General features: G+C 40.3%; 1 protein-coding gene and 1 long non-coding RNA gene across 6 annotated transcripts; one reads left to right on the top strand and one right to left on the bottom strand.

The window, feature by feature from the left end:
- The first annotated feature begins 838 nt into the window (after positions 1-838).
- LOC122065900 (B3 domain-containing protein Os02g0598200-like) lies at positions 839-10484 on the top strand. Of its 4 annotated transcripts, XR_006136149.1 has the most exons (10): positions 840-1203; positions 1900-2899; positions 3069-3188; positions 4659-4808; positions 4965-5021; positions 5137-5324; positions 8932-9173; positions 9768-9808; positions 9902-10002; positions 10098-10484. XR_006136149.1 is itself a non-coding variant. In XM_042629726.1 (9 exons), exons 1-8 carry the CDS (start codon positions 1066-1068, stop codon positions 9772-9774), a joined length of 1782 nt encoding a protein of 593 aa, XP_042485660.1. In that variant the 5' UTR covers positions 839-1065; the 3' UTR covers positions 9775-9808; positions 9902-10484. The 4 variants fall into 4 exon arrangements, 3 of the variants coding, with proteins under 3 accessions (XP_042485660.1, XP_042485659.1, XP_042485658.1); XM_042629726.1 differs by having other exon boundaries at positions 839-1083; positions 9902-10484; XM_042629725.1 differs by having other exon boundaries at positions 839-1203; positions 5149-5324; positions 9902-10484.
- LOC122065902 lies at positions 3498-7522 on the bottom strand. Of its 2 annotated transcripts, none has more exons than XR_006136151.1 (3): positions 7388-7522; positions 6970-7185; positions 3498-3621 (listed from the first exon to the last, which is right to left on the bottom strand). It is a non-coding gene; the product is annotated as an uncharacterized LOC122065902 (long non-coding RNA). The 2 variants fall into 2 exon arrangements; XR_006136150.1 differs by lacking the exon at positions 3498-3621 and adding an exon at positions 3626-3755.
- Positions 10485-14608: the final 4124 nt, after the last annotated feature.

Here is a 14608-nt window from a genome sequence, read left to right as displayed (position 1 = left end):
GACAATGGTGTGTATTGGTATGGTTAGGGCCAATCAAAGTCAAGGCTCAGCCGTGAGGGTCAGGTTAAGGTTGAATTTTTTTGGCCTTGAATCAGGGTTGGGCCAAACTTGATTCCAATTAAGGGACTAAGGTTGAGCTGGAGTCTTAAAAAACCTGACCCAATCTGCCCTGTTTCACCTCTAGTTAGAATGGAACTACACACCATCACTTATTGACCATAAGGCAGAAATGGGCATCCCAGCCATGAGCCGTCTCTTTCCACCGCGGTTAAATCTCTCTCCATTGCGCTGCACCTTGGCAACCACAACGCGCCTCCTTCCATCTCTCTCACCACCGTCGATGATATACCGTTGCTCCATCCCTGCTCAGCATCTTTCCTTTCCCCTTCACTGCTGCAGACAACATCGATGACTGCCCTCTGTCTCTCTCTCACCCCCTTCAAACCTCGCCCTGTTGCCCTGCCAATCCCTGGCCATCCCAAGAGCATTCGCGTCTGAAATTTTTTAATAGACGTGAAATAATAATAGCTTGAAGAATGCTAATTATAGAATTTGATCAAAGCATGCTTTGAGGATAAAGGGTGTGGGTAACGGTTGCAGAGGTATGAGGGGTAGTGGATAGAGATAGAGATGAGGAGCGAGAGAGATGCAACAGCGGTGGAAAAATGGAGAGAGAGAAAGAGAGGGGGTGTGTAGCGTCGGTGGAAAAATGGAGTTGCGACAATGAATGGATTCAACGGTTCAGATGCCTGAAATGGAATCCAACGATCAAGAAAATGCTAGTCTATAAGATATCATTACATCGTGCTACTGTGTACTATGTACTTCATTTTCCAAAAAGGAAGGTATGCACAGAATATGGTTACTAATTCTTACAAGAATATTTCACCCAAAAAAAAAAAAAAAAATTCTTACGAGATTATTAATGGATTTGGTTTTGATTTTATCAATTACATCTCGAAACCGAACCGAAACTGAACCTCTCGTAGATCAGAACTGTCAAAAACCCCCGAACTGGTGAAGATTTTGCTGAGGGTTTGCAGAGAGTTGCAGAGAAGAGTGGCAATGAGTTACAAGGACAAGGTAGACGTATGTACGGAATGTACTAAAAAATGCTTGTTGGTTCATGGAAAGAGAGAATGTTCTCCTCCTGCTACTTCTTTCTTCAAAGTCTTGATCGGTGATAGGTTCTCTCAAGTTCTGGCATGTGCTTCTCTCTCTATATCTCTGAAGTTCTTCTGGAAAAAGTTGAAACTTTTTTGGCCATTGAACTCATTCAAATAGTTTACTTTGTTCCTATCTCTTAAGTTCTTCTTGATTGCTTTCGAGTGCTGATGTTTTAGTGATTTCAAGTTTCTTCCTCTTCTTCGCTCTTACAATAATGAGTAATGGTTGTTATTTTTTACGATGTTGTGGCTTTCCTTCTACATTTTATTTTCATTTGATTGGTAACGAGAAAACCCTAGAGAGTTCGAAAGTTTGCGGATTGCATTATTCAAATAAGTTTCTTTCTGATTTTGAACCACCTCTGCCATGTATTGTTTGGCCCTAGCTAAATATTTGGTGTAATAAACTAATTGAGTGAATCATGCTTCCGGTAAAATTGTTAAGAAGCTTCAGAATAACTGTGCTTAGTTGCTTACTCGTGATTTTATGATAGTTTAGTTGTTGTTCCATGTGTGACTAGTATTTATGTATAGTGCAACTGCGACATTTTAGTATTCTAAGTTGAGATTCTGTGAGAATATATTGCTCGATAGAGTAGGAAAAAAGCCCTCTAAGTTGAGATTGTGCAACAGCATTTCAAATGTACCTCCTTGTTTTTTGATGTCATGTGTTGACTTTATGGTTTTGAAATGCCTGGCTGATCATTCTGCTCTTCTGATACAACCTTTGCAGTTCATACCTCCTAAATTTGCACGCATGGTTAGCTCCATGCTTGGTCGGGAAACCTATCTGGAAGATTCAAATGGACAACGTTGGAGGGTCAAAGTATCCACTATTGATGGCTCCTTAGCTTTTCGACAAGGGTGGGATGATTTTGCATTGGTTCATTTTCTGGAAGAAGGACAGTTTTTAGTATTCACCTACATTATTGGATCACACTTTGTGGTTCAAATATATGATAAAAGTGGATGTGAAAAGTTAAATTTCTCTCAGAAAGGGAACTGTGGTGGAAAAAATGCTAAGCCTAAGCTTAGCTCTGATCATTTGCGTTCAGAAGGCAAGAAATCTGTTCCTATGGAGGCCCATTTTCCAATGATCGATAGAGGTTATATGAATGAGCAGGATTCAAGTTCAACAGTTCCTTCTTCATCTGATATTGAAATAATTGACGCTAATGTTAATGATCCTGAGAAGACAGTGATGGATGCTAAATGCACAGAAAGACCTAAATCCGATCCAACAGTAGACTGCACAGAGGTTCCATACTACATAATCGATAGAGATTTGGCAACTGAACAAGATGAAACCAGGACCGCCCATTTTGATCTGTCAAACTTTGAAATATTGATAGACCAATCTGGGGCTGAGGGAATGAAGAATGTGTCATTGGCTACTGGGAAGGAAACATCTTCCCATCATGAGGGGAACTCTGAAAGACCTCAAGTCTCAGTTGGAGTAGGCACTGTAGATAAAGATCCTTTGGCTTTTGAGGGATCCCGTGGACAAGCTTCTTTTGATGTATCTGACTTGGAAATGACCGAGATGGGCTGCAGTGCTAAAGATATAGACAAAGCGCCACCAAATATAGAAAAAGATTCCTGTTTCCCTGATACCTCTTTGAAACCCCAAATTCTGACTTCAGGGCAGCCTGAAAAGAATGGGAACCCTGATATGTCCAATAATGTCTTGTGCCAATATCCTCTTGCTACGAGACAGAACTTCAGTGATTTGGGTCAGTAGGTTTATATGCTTTCCGTTTTATGTCTGGAGTCTGTTCTTCATCTTTTCTACTTCTACCACCATTATTGTTGTCGATGTCATTGTTGTTTGTGTCGTTGTCATTATCAGTATCATTGCATTGACTGACTTCTCTGTGGTGTGTTAATGGATTTTACTTGTAGGAAACAAGTCAGCAGTAAAAATCAAAATGGAAGAAACTCTCCTTATTGGAAACAGTGGAAGTGTTCCGCAGATTATCACTAAAGTATATGGGTGCTTTGGTGCTCCAGTTGTCTTGGAAGGTGAAAAGGGTCAATCTCTTTATTATTTTTTTTCTTTTCTTCTGTGTTTGTTTGTAGAGGTGCTGTAATTTTGATTAATTCTTTTTTGGGTGATTTACATCAACCTCCCCTGGCGTTTGCCTATATTACATCCTCCCCCCTAAAAATCCGTTTATTACATTTAAACCCACCCAAACTAACACCGTGAGAGAGGTGTTAGTTTTTGAAATGGAAAAGACATAATTCTTCTTCTTCTTCCATCAGTACCTACCTGAAACTTGCGACGGTGTCGAGCTCTCCACCACTCTCACGAGCATCTTACCGAACGAACAGTCGGACAACGTTGAAGAAACAAAGACGATACCAGCACACAGACAAGAACCTCAGGAGTGAAATGTTCATCGACGTTGAGCCTCTGGTCAAGCTTAAAAAGACCTTTGAGCCCAAAAACAATCTGCAGCAAACCAAGATCATAATGCATTCGATCTTTGAAAACTAGCTAGCTATTGTGTGCATTCAATCCAGCTCTTTTGAAGCTGAAAACCGCTCACATAGACCAGAAGACGGAAGATCCGAAGCTTTTTCTCTCTGCAAATCAAGTTTAAATCCATTAGAAAACGGATTCTGTCTCACTCACTCTCAACTTATTGCTATATTCCTCTAATTCCTATTATATATAACAGTTTTATCAGATTTGGCCAAGTAATAAAAGCGATCATTCGGTCCATCGATGAATCATCATAGGTGGACTACTAGTAGCCCATGGATGCCACCGCGTACATGACTGCATGATGAATGGAAAGGAGGAGAGAGAATGCTGCGGTTTCATCTTCTCTACCAAGTGTTCGCAGATTCCTTGCACATGCTTACCATCACCATGAGTAATTTGCCCAACTCAGACATTTTGGAAGGGGAAAAAATAGCTAAAAACGAAGCAGGGAAGAGGATGATGCGATTAAAGGTCTGAACTGACCTGTTCTGATTGAAGTCAAAATTAATGGCCGAAATGGATAGGTGCGGGAAAATCAGGGAATCCCTCGGCAAGTTTAATGGCATTGCATCTCTGCGACAAATGTGAGATCAGAGAAAAGGAGAGAGAGAGAGAGAGAGGTGAGTTTTGGGCAATTGGAAAGGAGGAGAGAGAGAGAGAGGTGCGTTCAGGGCAAATAGAGGAGAGGAAGAAGGGTAAACTCGTCTTTTCTATTTCAAAAACTAACACCTCTCTCACAGTGTTAGTTTGGATGGGTTTAAATGTAATAAAATCGGATTTTTAGGGGGGAAGATGTAAAATAGGCAAACGCCTGGGGAGGTTGATGTAAGTCACCCTTCTTTTTTTTTTTTGGATTTTATACTTGTATGTATGGAGTCTGTTCTTCATCTTTTCTACTTCTATCACCATTGTTGTGGTAGCTATTGTTGTTGTCATTGTCCTTATCAGTATCATTGCTTTGACTGATTCCTCTGTGGTGAGTTAATGGATTTTACTTGTAGGAAACAAGTCAAAAATGGAAGAAACTCCAATTTTACTTGTAGGAGACAAGTCAAAAATGGAAGAAACTCCCCTTATTGGAAGCAGTGGAGGTGTTCTCACTAAAGTACCTGGGTGCTTTGGTACTCCAGTTGTCTTGGAAGGAGAAAAGGGTCAATCTCTATATTATCTTTCCTTTCTCTTCTGTGTTTGTTTGTAGAGATGCTGTTATTTGATTAATTACATTTTTGGATTCTAATTGTTATGCAAATCACTTGAAAATAATGATTCCTCCATCTTATTTGGGAATACTTTCGATTGATGAACAGGGAAAGGGCTGAAGGTAGTTAAGAAAGAGGATGGAGAAATGATGAAAGAAGCCAATGGTTTTGTTATTTTTTTTAATGTGTCTTTCAATTGGAGCTGCTTTTTTTTTTTTTTCCTTTTAATCTACCTAGTCAATGCAGCTCTGTTTTTCAATTGTAATTCTTGCTACATTAGTCTGTTTGACAGGGAAGATATCCATGACAATTAAAGAAGAGTTTGAGGAGAACTTAAGTCTTGGTCCAATAGACAAGGAAAAAGCTTACAAATCTGTGAAAACAGAACCAATGGATTCAGATGATTTCTCATCACCCAATTTGATCGATTTTTGCGATTCAGTGACCATAGTTACACAGTGTTGGCTTGTATGTCTTGCATTACAACTCTTAAATTCTCCTTTTTATGTTTTTATAACTAGTTATAACAGAATTCTGAAATTAAGATTGCCTGTGCCAACCATTTTCTTATGGTTTGCTCTGTTTTTTGGTATAAAATTGTATGTATTGTGTTCTTGAACAGGAAAATCTGTCACATTTTAGTTTGTATGTTACTTGGGAAGGATTTTTTTCGTAGTTCTGTAGTTATGACGTACTATTATACCAGCTGCCTAAGATATAGTTATGCAAATGGTACAATTCATGCTGCATACACAATCAAGTGGGAAAAGTAAATAGTGAGTAGAGGGAAATTGTGAACCCTGTATAATGTCAAAGGTTGAGCATTGATATCACATCTGTTCATGGTTTATGATTTGATATCTCATCACCTATTGCTAAGGAGACAATAAGAGACTCAGAATTTTAGATGAGTTTATTCTTCTCGAATTCTTCTCTTATCATATGCTGCTTTTTTTTTTTGATTGGTAGGGAGGGGAACTAGATAACATCCAGGGGTCTCGAACTCGAGACCTCCTGGTGAGCATGGGCTTTGTGCGCACCATAGCTCACCAACTGTGCTAGGCAGTTGTTGTTACATGTTTGTTGTTCTTTTAAAGGTGGTGATTATTGATGACTTCAATGTCTGATTGTCTGTGTTAAAGTGTAATCAAGATAGGGGGATTGTCCCTATCGTGGGGTGTGTGTGTATTAAGTGATAGAGTTAGGTAGTGACTGTAGTTGTAATTATGTTATTAGACTTAAGACTTTTAGTAGGCATCCTACTTCTAGTCCAATACTGAAATATAATATAAAGGCTATTGCTGGAACATGATACGTATCTATTCCCATCGTTTTCTAGCTCTCTCTCCCTCTTCTCAGTCTCCAGCATATTGTCCTATCTTTCTCTCTCTTGGTGCTCTTCTTCTTCATAGATTCTGGTTTATTTGATTTTGCTACAGTCTGAATCTATCAAGGATGTCTAGTTGTGAGTTGAAGACTGAGGTTCACTAGAGTGTAGAAAGCTGAGCTACTCTTGCGACAGATAGGATTTTAATTTCAACCTTAACTTTGGAAGTTGCTGATTTGATATCTCATCAGCTATCCCTTTGACTGATTGTTTCTTTGTATTCCATTAGTATGCATTTGTCAATCGATTTGATGGACTTGATGGCATAGATTTCTTGAACTTTTTGCATGGGTCTTAGAAGATTTTCATATGGCAGCAGATTATGCATGGCCAAGATAAGTTTTCATTTATTTTTTTCTAATGTCATTTCAATCTTAGATAGCATGTATGCTGTGCTTCACATGTCGTGCATTGCTTGGAATAAATGACCTCCTCATGCATTGGCCATGTTTCATCCTTACTCATATTGTTTGTACTTATTTTTATGAGGAAATATCACTCCCCTTCCCTGAACTATGTCAAAATATCAACTTGACCCCACACTTTTTCAAAAAAATATCACTCACCTCCCCCCAAATAAAAAGATTCTCTCTATCATCCCCAACTGTTTGAAATGGTTGTTAAGTCAGCCAGTTTTTTATCATAATGCCTAAACTACCCTCCTAAACATGAAATACCCAGTATACCCTTAATGAAATAAACCCCTCTTCCCCATACAAATCTCACCTAATCGAGAACGGTCTCATTGATTAGATCACCAGCAACCTCCCGGGACTCTGATATAGCAGCCAAATCCTCAACAACCCATTTCCGATTACTTGGCGGTGAAACCAAATTTGCATACCCCTGATGATCCCTAAACTTCAAGGATTTCGGTTGCAAAACTAGAGTGACCATAGGTGTTCATGTTAATCCACCAAATGAGCTGATCATCTCTTCCATCTGAAACGATTAATCAATAAATTGAAAAATGAGTTACAATAGGATTACAAGACAATTCGGTTCAGAAACCAAACTCACAAGAAAAGAACATCTCCCATAAAAAGCAAGCAATAATTGAAATTCAACTAAGATCAATGAAACCCAAAACCAAGAAATTCCAACTCCAGAAGAATCCAAATAGAGGAGAAGATAGATCACCAACCTGGAATTGCAGAAGGAACCACGATCAGGGGGAGCATCATCCGAAGACCTAGACGAGCTATCATTGGAAACGGACACAGACACAAACCCAGACCCAGACCTAGACCTGGACCTCGAGACTACTCCATGATCGATTAACAGAGACGGCGCCGACGAGACTGACGGTCGAGGCAAAGGAAGCCCCTTCTCCGAAACTACATCACCACCACCACCACCACCACCACCACTGTAGCCATCGGTATCAGAGCCCCAAGAGCAACTGAAATCCTTGCTAGTTCTGGGAGAGTTACGGGTGATAAGAATCGCAGAGAGGCGGTGACGAAGGTGAAGTGGTGGGCTTTGGAGGGCCGTGATGAGTTTCGAAGTCAGATTGGGTGACGGGAGGAGGAGGGACGAGTGACCCGAAAGGGTAGATCGGTGATTTCTGAGGAATCAAAGGGTTCTTCTGCTTCATCGCCGAAGCCTTCAAAGTCAGCTGTAGCGGCGAGGATGGAGCAACAAGTGAGCTCTTGGCTGAGGATAGAGATGATGGAGAGGAGGGCGAGGAAGTACTAGGGTTTATTTCATTAAGGGTATAATGGATATTTCATGTTTAGGAGGGTAGTTTAGGCATTATGATGAAAAACTGGTTGACTTAACAGCCATTTCAAACGGTTGGGGATGTTAGAGAGAATCTTTTTGTTTGGGGGGAGGTGAGTGATATTTTTGGAAAAGTGTGGGGTCAAGTTGATATTTCGACATAGTTCAGGGGAGGGGAGTGATATTTCCTCTATTTTTATTTATTTATTTATTATAAGTAGGATGTGGAGGCTCTAATTGTTGATTTAAATATGCACTTTAAGATGATAAAAGAGTTTGAAAACCAGTGAAGTAATAAAAAGGGTGTACACAGTCCATGAGGCTCCTGCAATTGTGGAGTTTGGGGAGGGTCACAATGTGTGCAGCCTTACCCCCGCTTCATGGAGAGGCTGTTTCCTGACTCGAACCCACTAGGCCACGGCCACTAAGTCACAATGGAGCAACTTTATCGTTGACCCGAGGTCCACCCTCTACCTTTTCTTTTTTTTTTTTTTTATGTAAAAAGGAAAATAATAATAGAAGAATAAAAAACGTTTTTCCTAAATGAGAAATTTGAGAATATTTTAAGTATTTGATGTCTGTCCTACATTTTGAACAGCATGAGGTTTGGACTGTATGCATTTAATGGGTTCAAACTTGCTTACCAAAACCCTGTTTTTTTTTTTTTTTTTGGGGGGGGGGGGAGGGTGAGTGGGGGTGTTCAACCTAGGCTAGGATCTAATTTTTGGGTGGGATTATGATCCTTAGTCTTGCATATTCAGAAAACATTTGATGATTACTCAAGGGAAAATTTAGGTTGGACGGTCGAGGATATCTGATTGAACTGATGTTGCATTCGAACTATTAATTGGTGGGTCCTAACCCTTTGTATGCATGCTAACAAGCATAAGACATACTAGTGAGTAGTTATTCTGTCTTGTCAAGGTTTCTGCCTACTAATTTTTCTGACATTCAACTTGCATGCAGGAGTTGCCAACAGTTTCAGTTTCGTGGAAGGGGAAGTCAAAAATGAATAGGAAGGTAGTGCTCCTTCGTGATCCAACCATGAAAGTGTGGGCGGTCCTCTATCACGAAAGACCTGGGTTCAGAGTCTTAACCAGCGGGTGGGAATCTTTTGCCAAGGCAAACAACATTCAACCAGGAGATACATGCACTTTTGGAGTTGAAAGTCGATTGGAAGGTCTGTTCCGTGTTAATATTGTCAGGAGGTAAGATAAACTCGAAATCCCAATCCTCATTTTTTTCTTCCCCAAGGTGACACATAAATTTGTGTTGTAAGTATAGTTTGGATTGCAGAAACTTCTGCCCTTCTTCATACTCCCTGTTTTAAAATCCTATTAAATATAAAGAGCAATATCTAATTCATTAGACTTAAAGAGTACATTAAGTGTTTGTGATCGTGTTTTAAAGTTTTGGCTTCTTCACGTGCAGAATTTTGCACTTGTAAATCTGTTCAGCTGTAAGTTGAAACAATGGGATTTTGCAACCATGGTCAGAAATTACAATGATGATGCAGGAAAAAGTCCGGTAGCACAATAGTCAGAATTTCCTAAAATAAAATAAAATATAAAATAAATTGGTTGACTTGCCTGTTTACTCTGTTATCTCCAAACCCAGCTGATCCTGGTGAAACTTATGCTAAGATTGGCGGTGACCATTTGGATCCACAAGTGGCACTGCATGGCTCTTATTCATGAGATTTCTTTGGCAGGATTCATTTTTACTAGATTTGAAAAGTCCACATACTACAATACCTAAGTTTACCCTCTAATGCTTGCCATTATTCTCTTCTCTCTTTTCAGAGGTTGACATGTTACAGCTTATGAAGTCCCGCATAAACAGGGTAGGTGATTTTCATTTTCCCAAGTCTCTGTTGGCCTCATTGAAGTTATTTGGCTATTATAGATGATAACAGAAAAATGCAACCAATTTGCAGTTTTCGAGAAACCAAAACGAGCATTCTCGAACACTGCCAGAGGAGGATGTTCTCGGATGGGCATTCTGGCTAGGATTGTTGTGGAGTTGGATGCTGCAATGGTAATCAAATGGCTGGTGATGGACAATCTTTTTTTTTTTCCATTTGGATTCTGTTTTTCATACATCTGGTGATTCATAAACCTAGTGCCTGGCAGGTCAGCATAATGAGCAACTGTTATGAATGGTGTTAGTGGAGAATGCAAAGAGAACTAACTTGTATGGTTGGCAGAACTGTTAGTGAAAAAAAGGACTTTATATGTTTTTGTTGGTTAGGGAGATGGATACGGCCTTACCTCACAGCTGTATAGTTTTAAGGGCAGAGATGACTCACGACGCCATAGTGGAAACCACACCAGTGAGAGGTGGGAGATGTATTGTCCAGTAAAAGGGGCCCATATTTTGTGAGGGGAGAGAGAGTGTCAACCTGTTAATGCAGGTATCACGGCTTATTATGTGATAGGGTGTGGAAAGGAATCTGTACTCTGGCGTTGTCGGGATCTTTTTCCCATTGTTTATTTTGGAATAGAAATGCATCTTTTGTACATTACAGTTACATGGTTGGGGAAAAGTACATAAACAAAAGAGTCAAGTTGCTTTAAACTAATTTCATTGGAAGACACGCACCACCCTTGGCTCTTGGAATTGATGCCACCTTGCATTCATAAATGAAAACTTTAGGGCGTGTTTGATTCCTTGAGTCTTTGGAGAGAGTATATTTTAAAAATGTCATTCCATAAAATATGTTTCCCTGGAGTTGCATTTTTGAAAAAATGACTATTTGATTACTTTGGATTCTGTGGGCTGATACTCTCATAATAACTGATTGGTTACCATAATTTTGTCTGTGGGAAACACCCAGAATCACCCTAAATAATTGTTTGGTTGCTCTTAAAATATAATTCTCATCTTATTTTTATATACAACTATGCAATGTTATTTTTCGTGCCCATACACTAGTTTCTAACGCTTTCTATAGTATTATATTATGAATCAATTTTGCTAACCCTTGGAGGAAAAAATCCTTATATTTTTTTCTTATTATTAAATGAAAATAAAAATACCACATAGCTAAATTAGCTAGCACCGTCTTTTTAATAAATACGGTGTTGAAAGAAAAAAAAAAAATTCATATTACTTGGTCTTTACAAATACATATGTAGTTTAAGTACAAGAAGTCCATAATACGTAATTAAAAAACATAGCTTAAAATACGTCTTCTAATGTACTACCTTCCTAGAAATTGTATTTATGAATGTGAAGATTTTTACTGCATCAAGTACGTCTTCAAATGTCCTCGTAACTATCTTACTTTTGTCACATCCCACTTTCATTAGACCCAATTTATCATTCGGAATACAGGCGGTGTGAGTAAGACACGTACCTGTCATACAACCTAATAGGATCTTTGATAGTAGTACCTTAGCATTTTCACAATCTCACAACACAAACAAACATTAGTAGCGGAATCAGAGTATAGTAGTGGAATTATAGATAAAAGGGGGAAACATCTAATGGTAATATAATAGCAATAACTGAGTTATTTTGTTACATTCATCCATGACATATAATATAATCTCAAGAAAATAGAAAATCCACAATCATATCTAAAAGTATCAAAATATGATGTACAATCTCACGGTGCGGTGTAAGCACAGTGATTGCAAGCACAATCTTGATCGTGCTCCCCCACTTCTAGCATCCACCAGTCGCTCACACCATACTCTGACCCCAGAAGATACTGGGTTCACCTGCTATGGGCACTACGACACCTGCATCATCATCTAAAAAGGGGTGTATATGTGGGGTGAGCTTTCCAACTCGCTTAGTGAGGGGTGAGGTGGGGTCAAACACATCCAAGCAAGTCGTTAGTAGTAATAATTTATGATGCATGATTGTGAAAATTAAACACCTAGTCCATGATGCTCGTGATACAGTTCATTTATTTATTATCCACCTAACAATACAAACTAAGTCTGGTAAATGCTACTACGGCACATAGGCAGTATCCCTCGTCTAGGAAACGACATCGACTATGCAACGATACAAACCCTAGCCATGATTAGAAGCCTATCGGTCCCCGTATGCATCCATGGGTCACCCAGAAAATCCCTGATAACCCCCTCATAGCAGTCACGACACCGATAACACATCGACCACACTGGATAGATTCCCGCCTCTGGCAACAATCACATCGTACTGTGGGAGTGACACTTCAGAGAGACACATCAAATATACCACAATGGGTTATCCAACACCTTAACCCCTGTTGGCAAGGGTGCGTAGCATAGAGAGTGATACCTATCCATATGTATACTATATGTCTTCATAATGATACAGTTAGTATGGATTACACGATACCGGAGAGACCTCGGCCACAAAGTGTAATCCATCTCCAAATATAGTCCCGGGTATACGATACCAAAGAGACCTTGGCCACAAAGTGTAACCCGAGACCATTTACCTATTCTAGCATACATATCACAGTTGAGTATAGACTACACAAAATTGGCAAAACCTCGGTCACAGAGCGTATCCATTTTCAAATGTAGTCCTGAGGTACATAATACCAGCGAGACGTTGGCCATAAAGTGTAACTCGCGACTACAACTGACTCTAATGCACATAATCAATGCATGAATGTAACATACATATGACAATCATGGCACTGGTACCACCTTGGCCATGTCGGGTTCCATCTCACACACACATACATCCAAACACACAGCGATTATGGTACCAGTACCACCTCGGCCACACCAGATCCTGACATACATTTTCATACAACTCATATCAAAATCGTAAAATGACAATATAGTATATTATAATCGTATTTGAATAATTACAATTAAACATACAATTCTAAACATGTGAGCAATTTAATAATAATAAACATTTTAGAAAATAAACACAGTCCATCCCTCAGCTACTTTACGATCGGGTGTGTTCGGGTTCAAGTACGACCATCAATTGATCAATTCAATTCTGACTTCGGGGCACGTGTGCTCACTGTCCTAGACACAAGAGAATCCTACATCAGTACGCATCGAAAACATCGGGAGGGACCCACACAGGTCACCACTAAAGGGTACAAACACTGTTCCTAAGTGATAGTACTGTCACCAGAAACACCCACCGGAAACAGGGCATTTCCACTGGAAATATTAGTCCTATTTCCGGTGGAGGTGATAGAGAGCACATAAGGCTCCATGCCCACCAGAAATATGCCACCAGAAACAGACCCAGTGGATCCGGTGGGCTGTTTCTGGTGGTGGTTCAGGTCAGTCCAACTAATTTGGGGCTTTCCGGCTAGGGCCCGATTGTCAGGATTTGTTCCGTGGAGTTTGTAAGGGATGTTCCTAGCATCATTCTAAGCCAAGAAAATTCTAATTCCACTGAGCCGTTTGGGAGATACATCGATCGAATGATCGAAACCCTAGTTGGTCTTTTGGCATTACATGTTGCCGGAGCTCACCAGGCTTGGTTCGAGCTCGACAATAACATCGGGAGGGTAGAACACTCATTCTACAACCTTAACATGGTTTGTACATCAAGATTCCATCCATACCTAGCTTTGTCTAGGTCGAAATGAAGAGAGAGAGTGGCATGGGAGGTTGTACTTACCTCCGGTAGTGATTCCATAAACAAAATGGCAGCCGTCACCAAGGAAGGCTGCAACCTTCTCCTTCTTCCTCTTCTTCTTCCTTCCTCTCCTCTTTCTCTCATCTCCTACATTGAGCACAAGGGAAATGAGGAAATGAATCCTCATTTCCCAACTTATAACTTAAGTGGGCCTTAAGGGTCTATTTGTTTTGGACCTCTTTTGAACCAATCGAGCTAAATTGAAATTCGAGGCACGAGAACTTGCACATTTAGGTCCATAAGGTTCCCACATGAAGAGAAAGGTGTGGAGGATGATTTGGGATCATCAGGAACCATTTACGATGCGAGTGGTGGGAACCATCGGCATCAAAACCTCGACAGCAGCTTGTCAACCAATCAGAAACAGGCATCGGATTCAGGCCCAGGCTGCTTCCGGTGGCATGTTTCTGGTGGCCAAGACAACTTGCTATCTTGATAGCTTGTTGTCCCATGGTTGGCCTCGCATGGGTGGCTACCCTCAGACATGCTCAAGGCCTTTGGACGATTATGATGCGTGCCGAAAATCAAGTGTGGGGAGTTGGGTCACTTACAGTTGGGATCGAAAGGTATGAATCCCATCCAGTTAGATAGGCATGCAATGCACGAACATGTGGGGTCATCTATACCCCTTCGGCAATGCGTAGCCACGAGCCAAAACCCAGTCATACATTCGATCTTCGATCTGAGGCCTATCACAACAATTTCAAATTAGACCGAATTAGGGCACGGTTGTAACATCCCCCCCACCTTACAAGAATTTTGTCCTTGAAATTGAATATACCTGGCAAATCAAACAATCCAGGATACTGCTTCATCATTTCATCTTCTCGCTCCCAGGATGCTTCCTGTTTGGGGTGGTTCATCCATTTCACCTTGATGAAGGAAATGGTGCGGTTGAGAAGGACATGGTCCTTCATATCAACAATCTTCTCTGGATACTCCATATAGGCAAAGGCCTCGTCCAACTCACGAGTTATGTAAGTCAAGACGTGAGTCGGGTCAGAAATATACTTCCTCAACATAGATA

Source organism: Macadamia integrifolia, unplaced genomic scaffold, assembly GCF_013358625.1.
Source record: "Macadamia integrifolia cultivar HAES 741 unplaced genomic scaffold, SCU_Mint_v3 scaffold215, whole genome shotgun sequence".
Taxonomy (NCBI): Eukaryota; Viridiplantae; Streptophyta; class Magnoliopsida; order Proteales; family Proteaceae; genus Macadamia; species Macadamia integrifolia.
Note: the sequence above shows the minus strand (reverse complement) of the source record. Positions and strands in the feature narration are given on the sequence as shown.

Coding starts and splice junctions, on each gene's coding strand:
- LOC122065900 (XM_042629724.1), top strand. CDS start 1,066: ATGAGTTACAAGGACAAGGTAGACGTATGTACGGAATGTACTAAAAAA. Junction 1,204..1,899: donor ATAGGTTCTCTCAAGTTCTG/GCATGTGCTTCT, acceptor CAACCTTTGCAG/TTCATACCTCCTAAATTTGC. Junction 5,325..8,931: donor TAGTTACACAGTGTTGGCTT/GTATGTCTTGCA, acceptor ACTTGCATGCAG/GAGTTGCCAACAGTTTCAGT.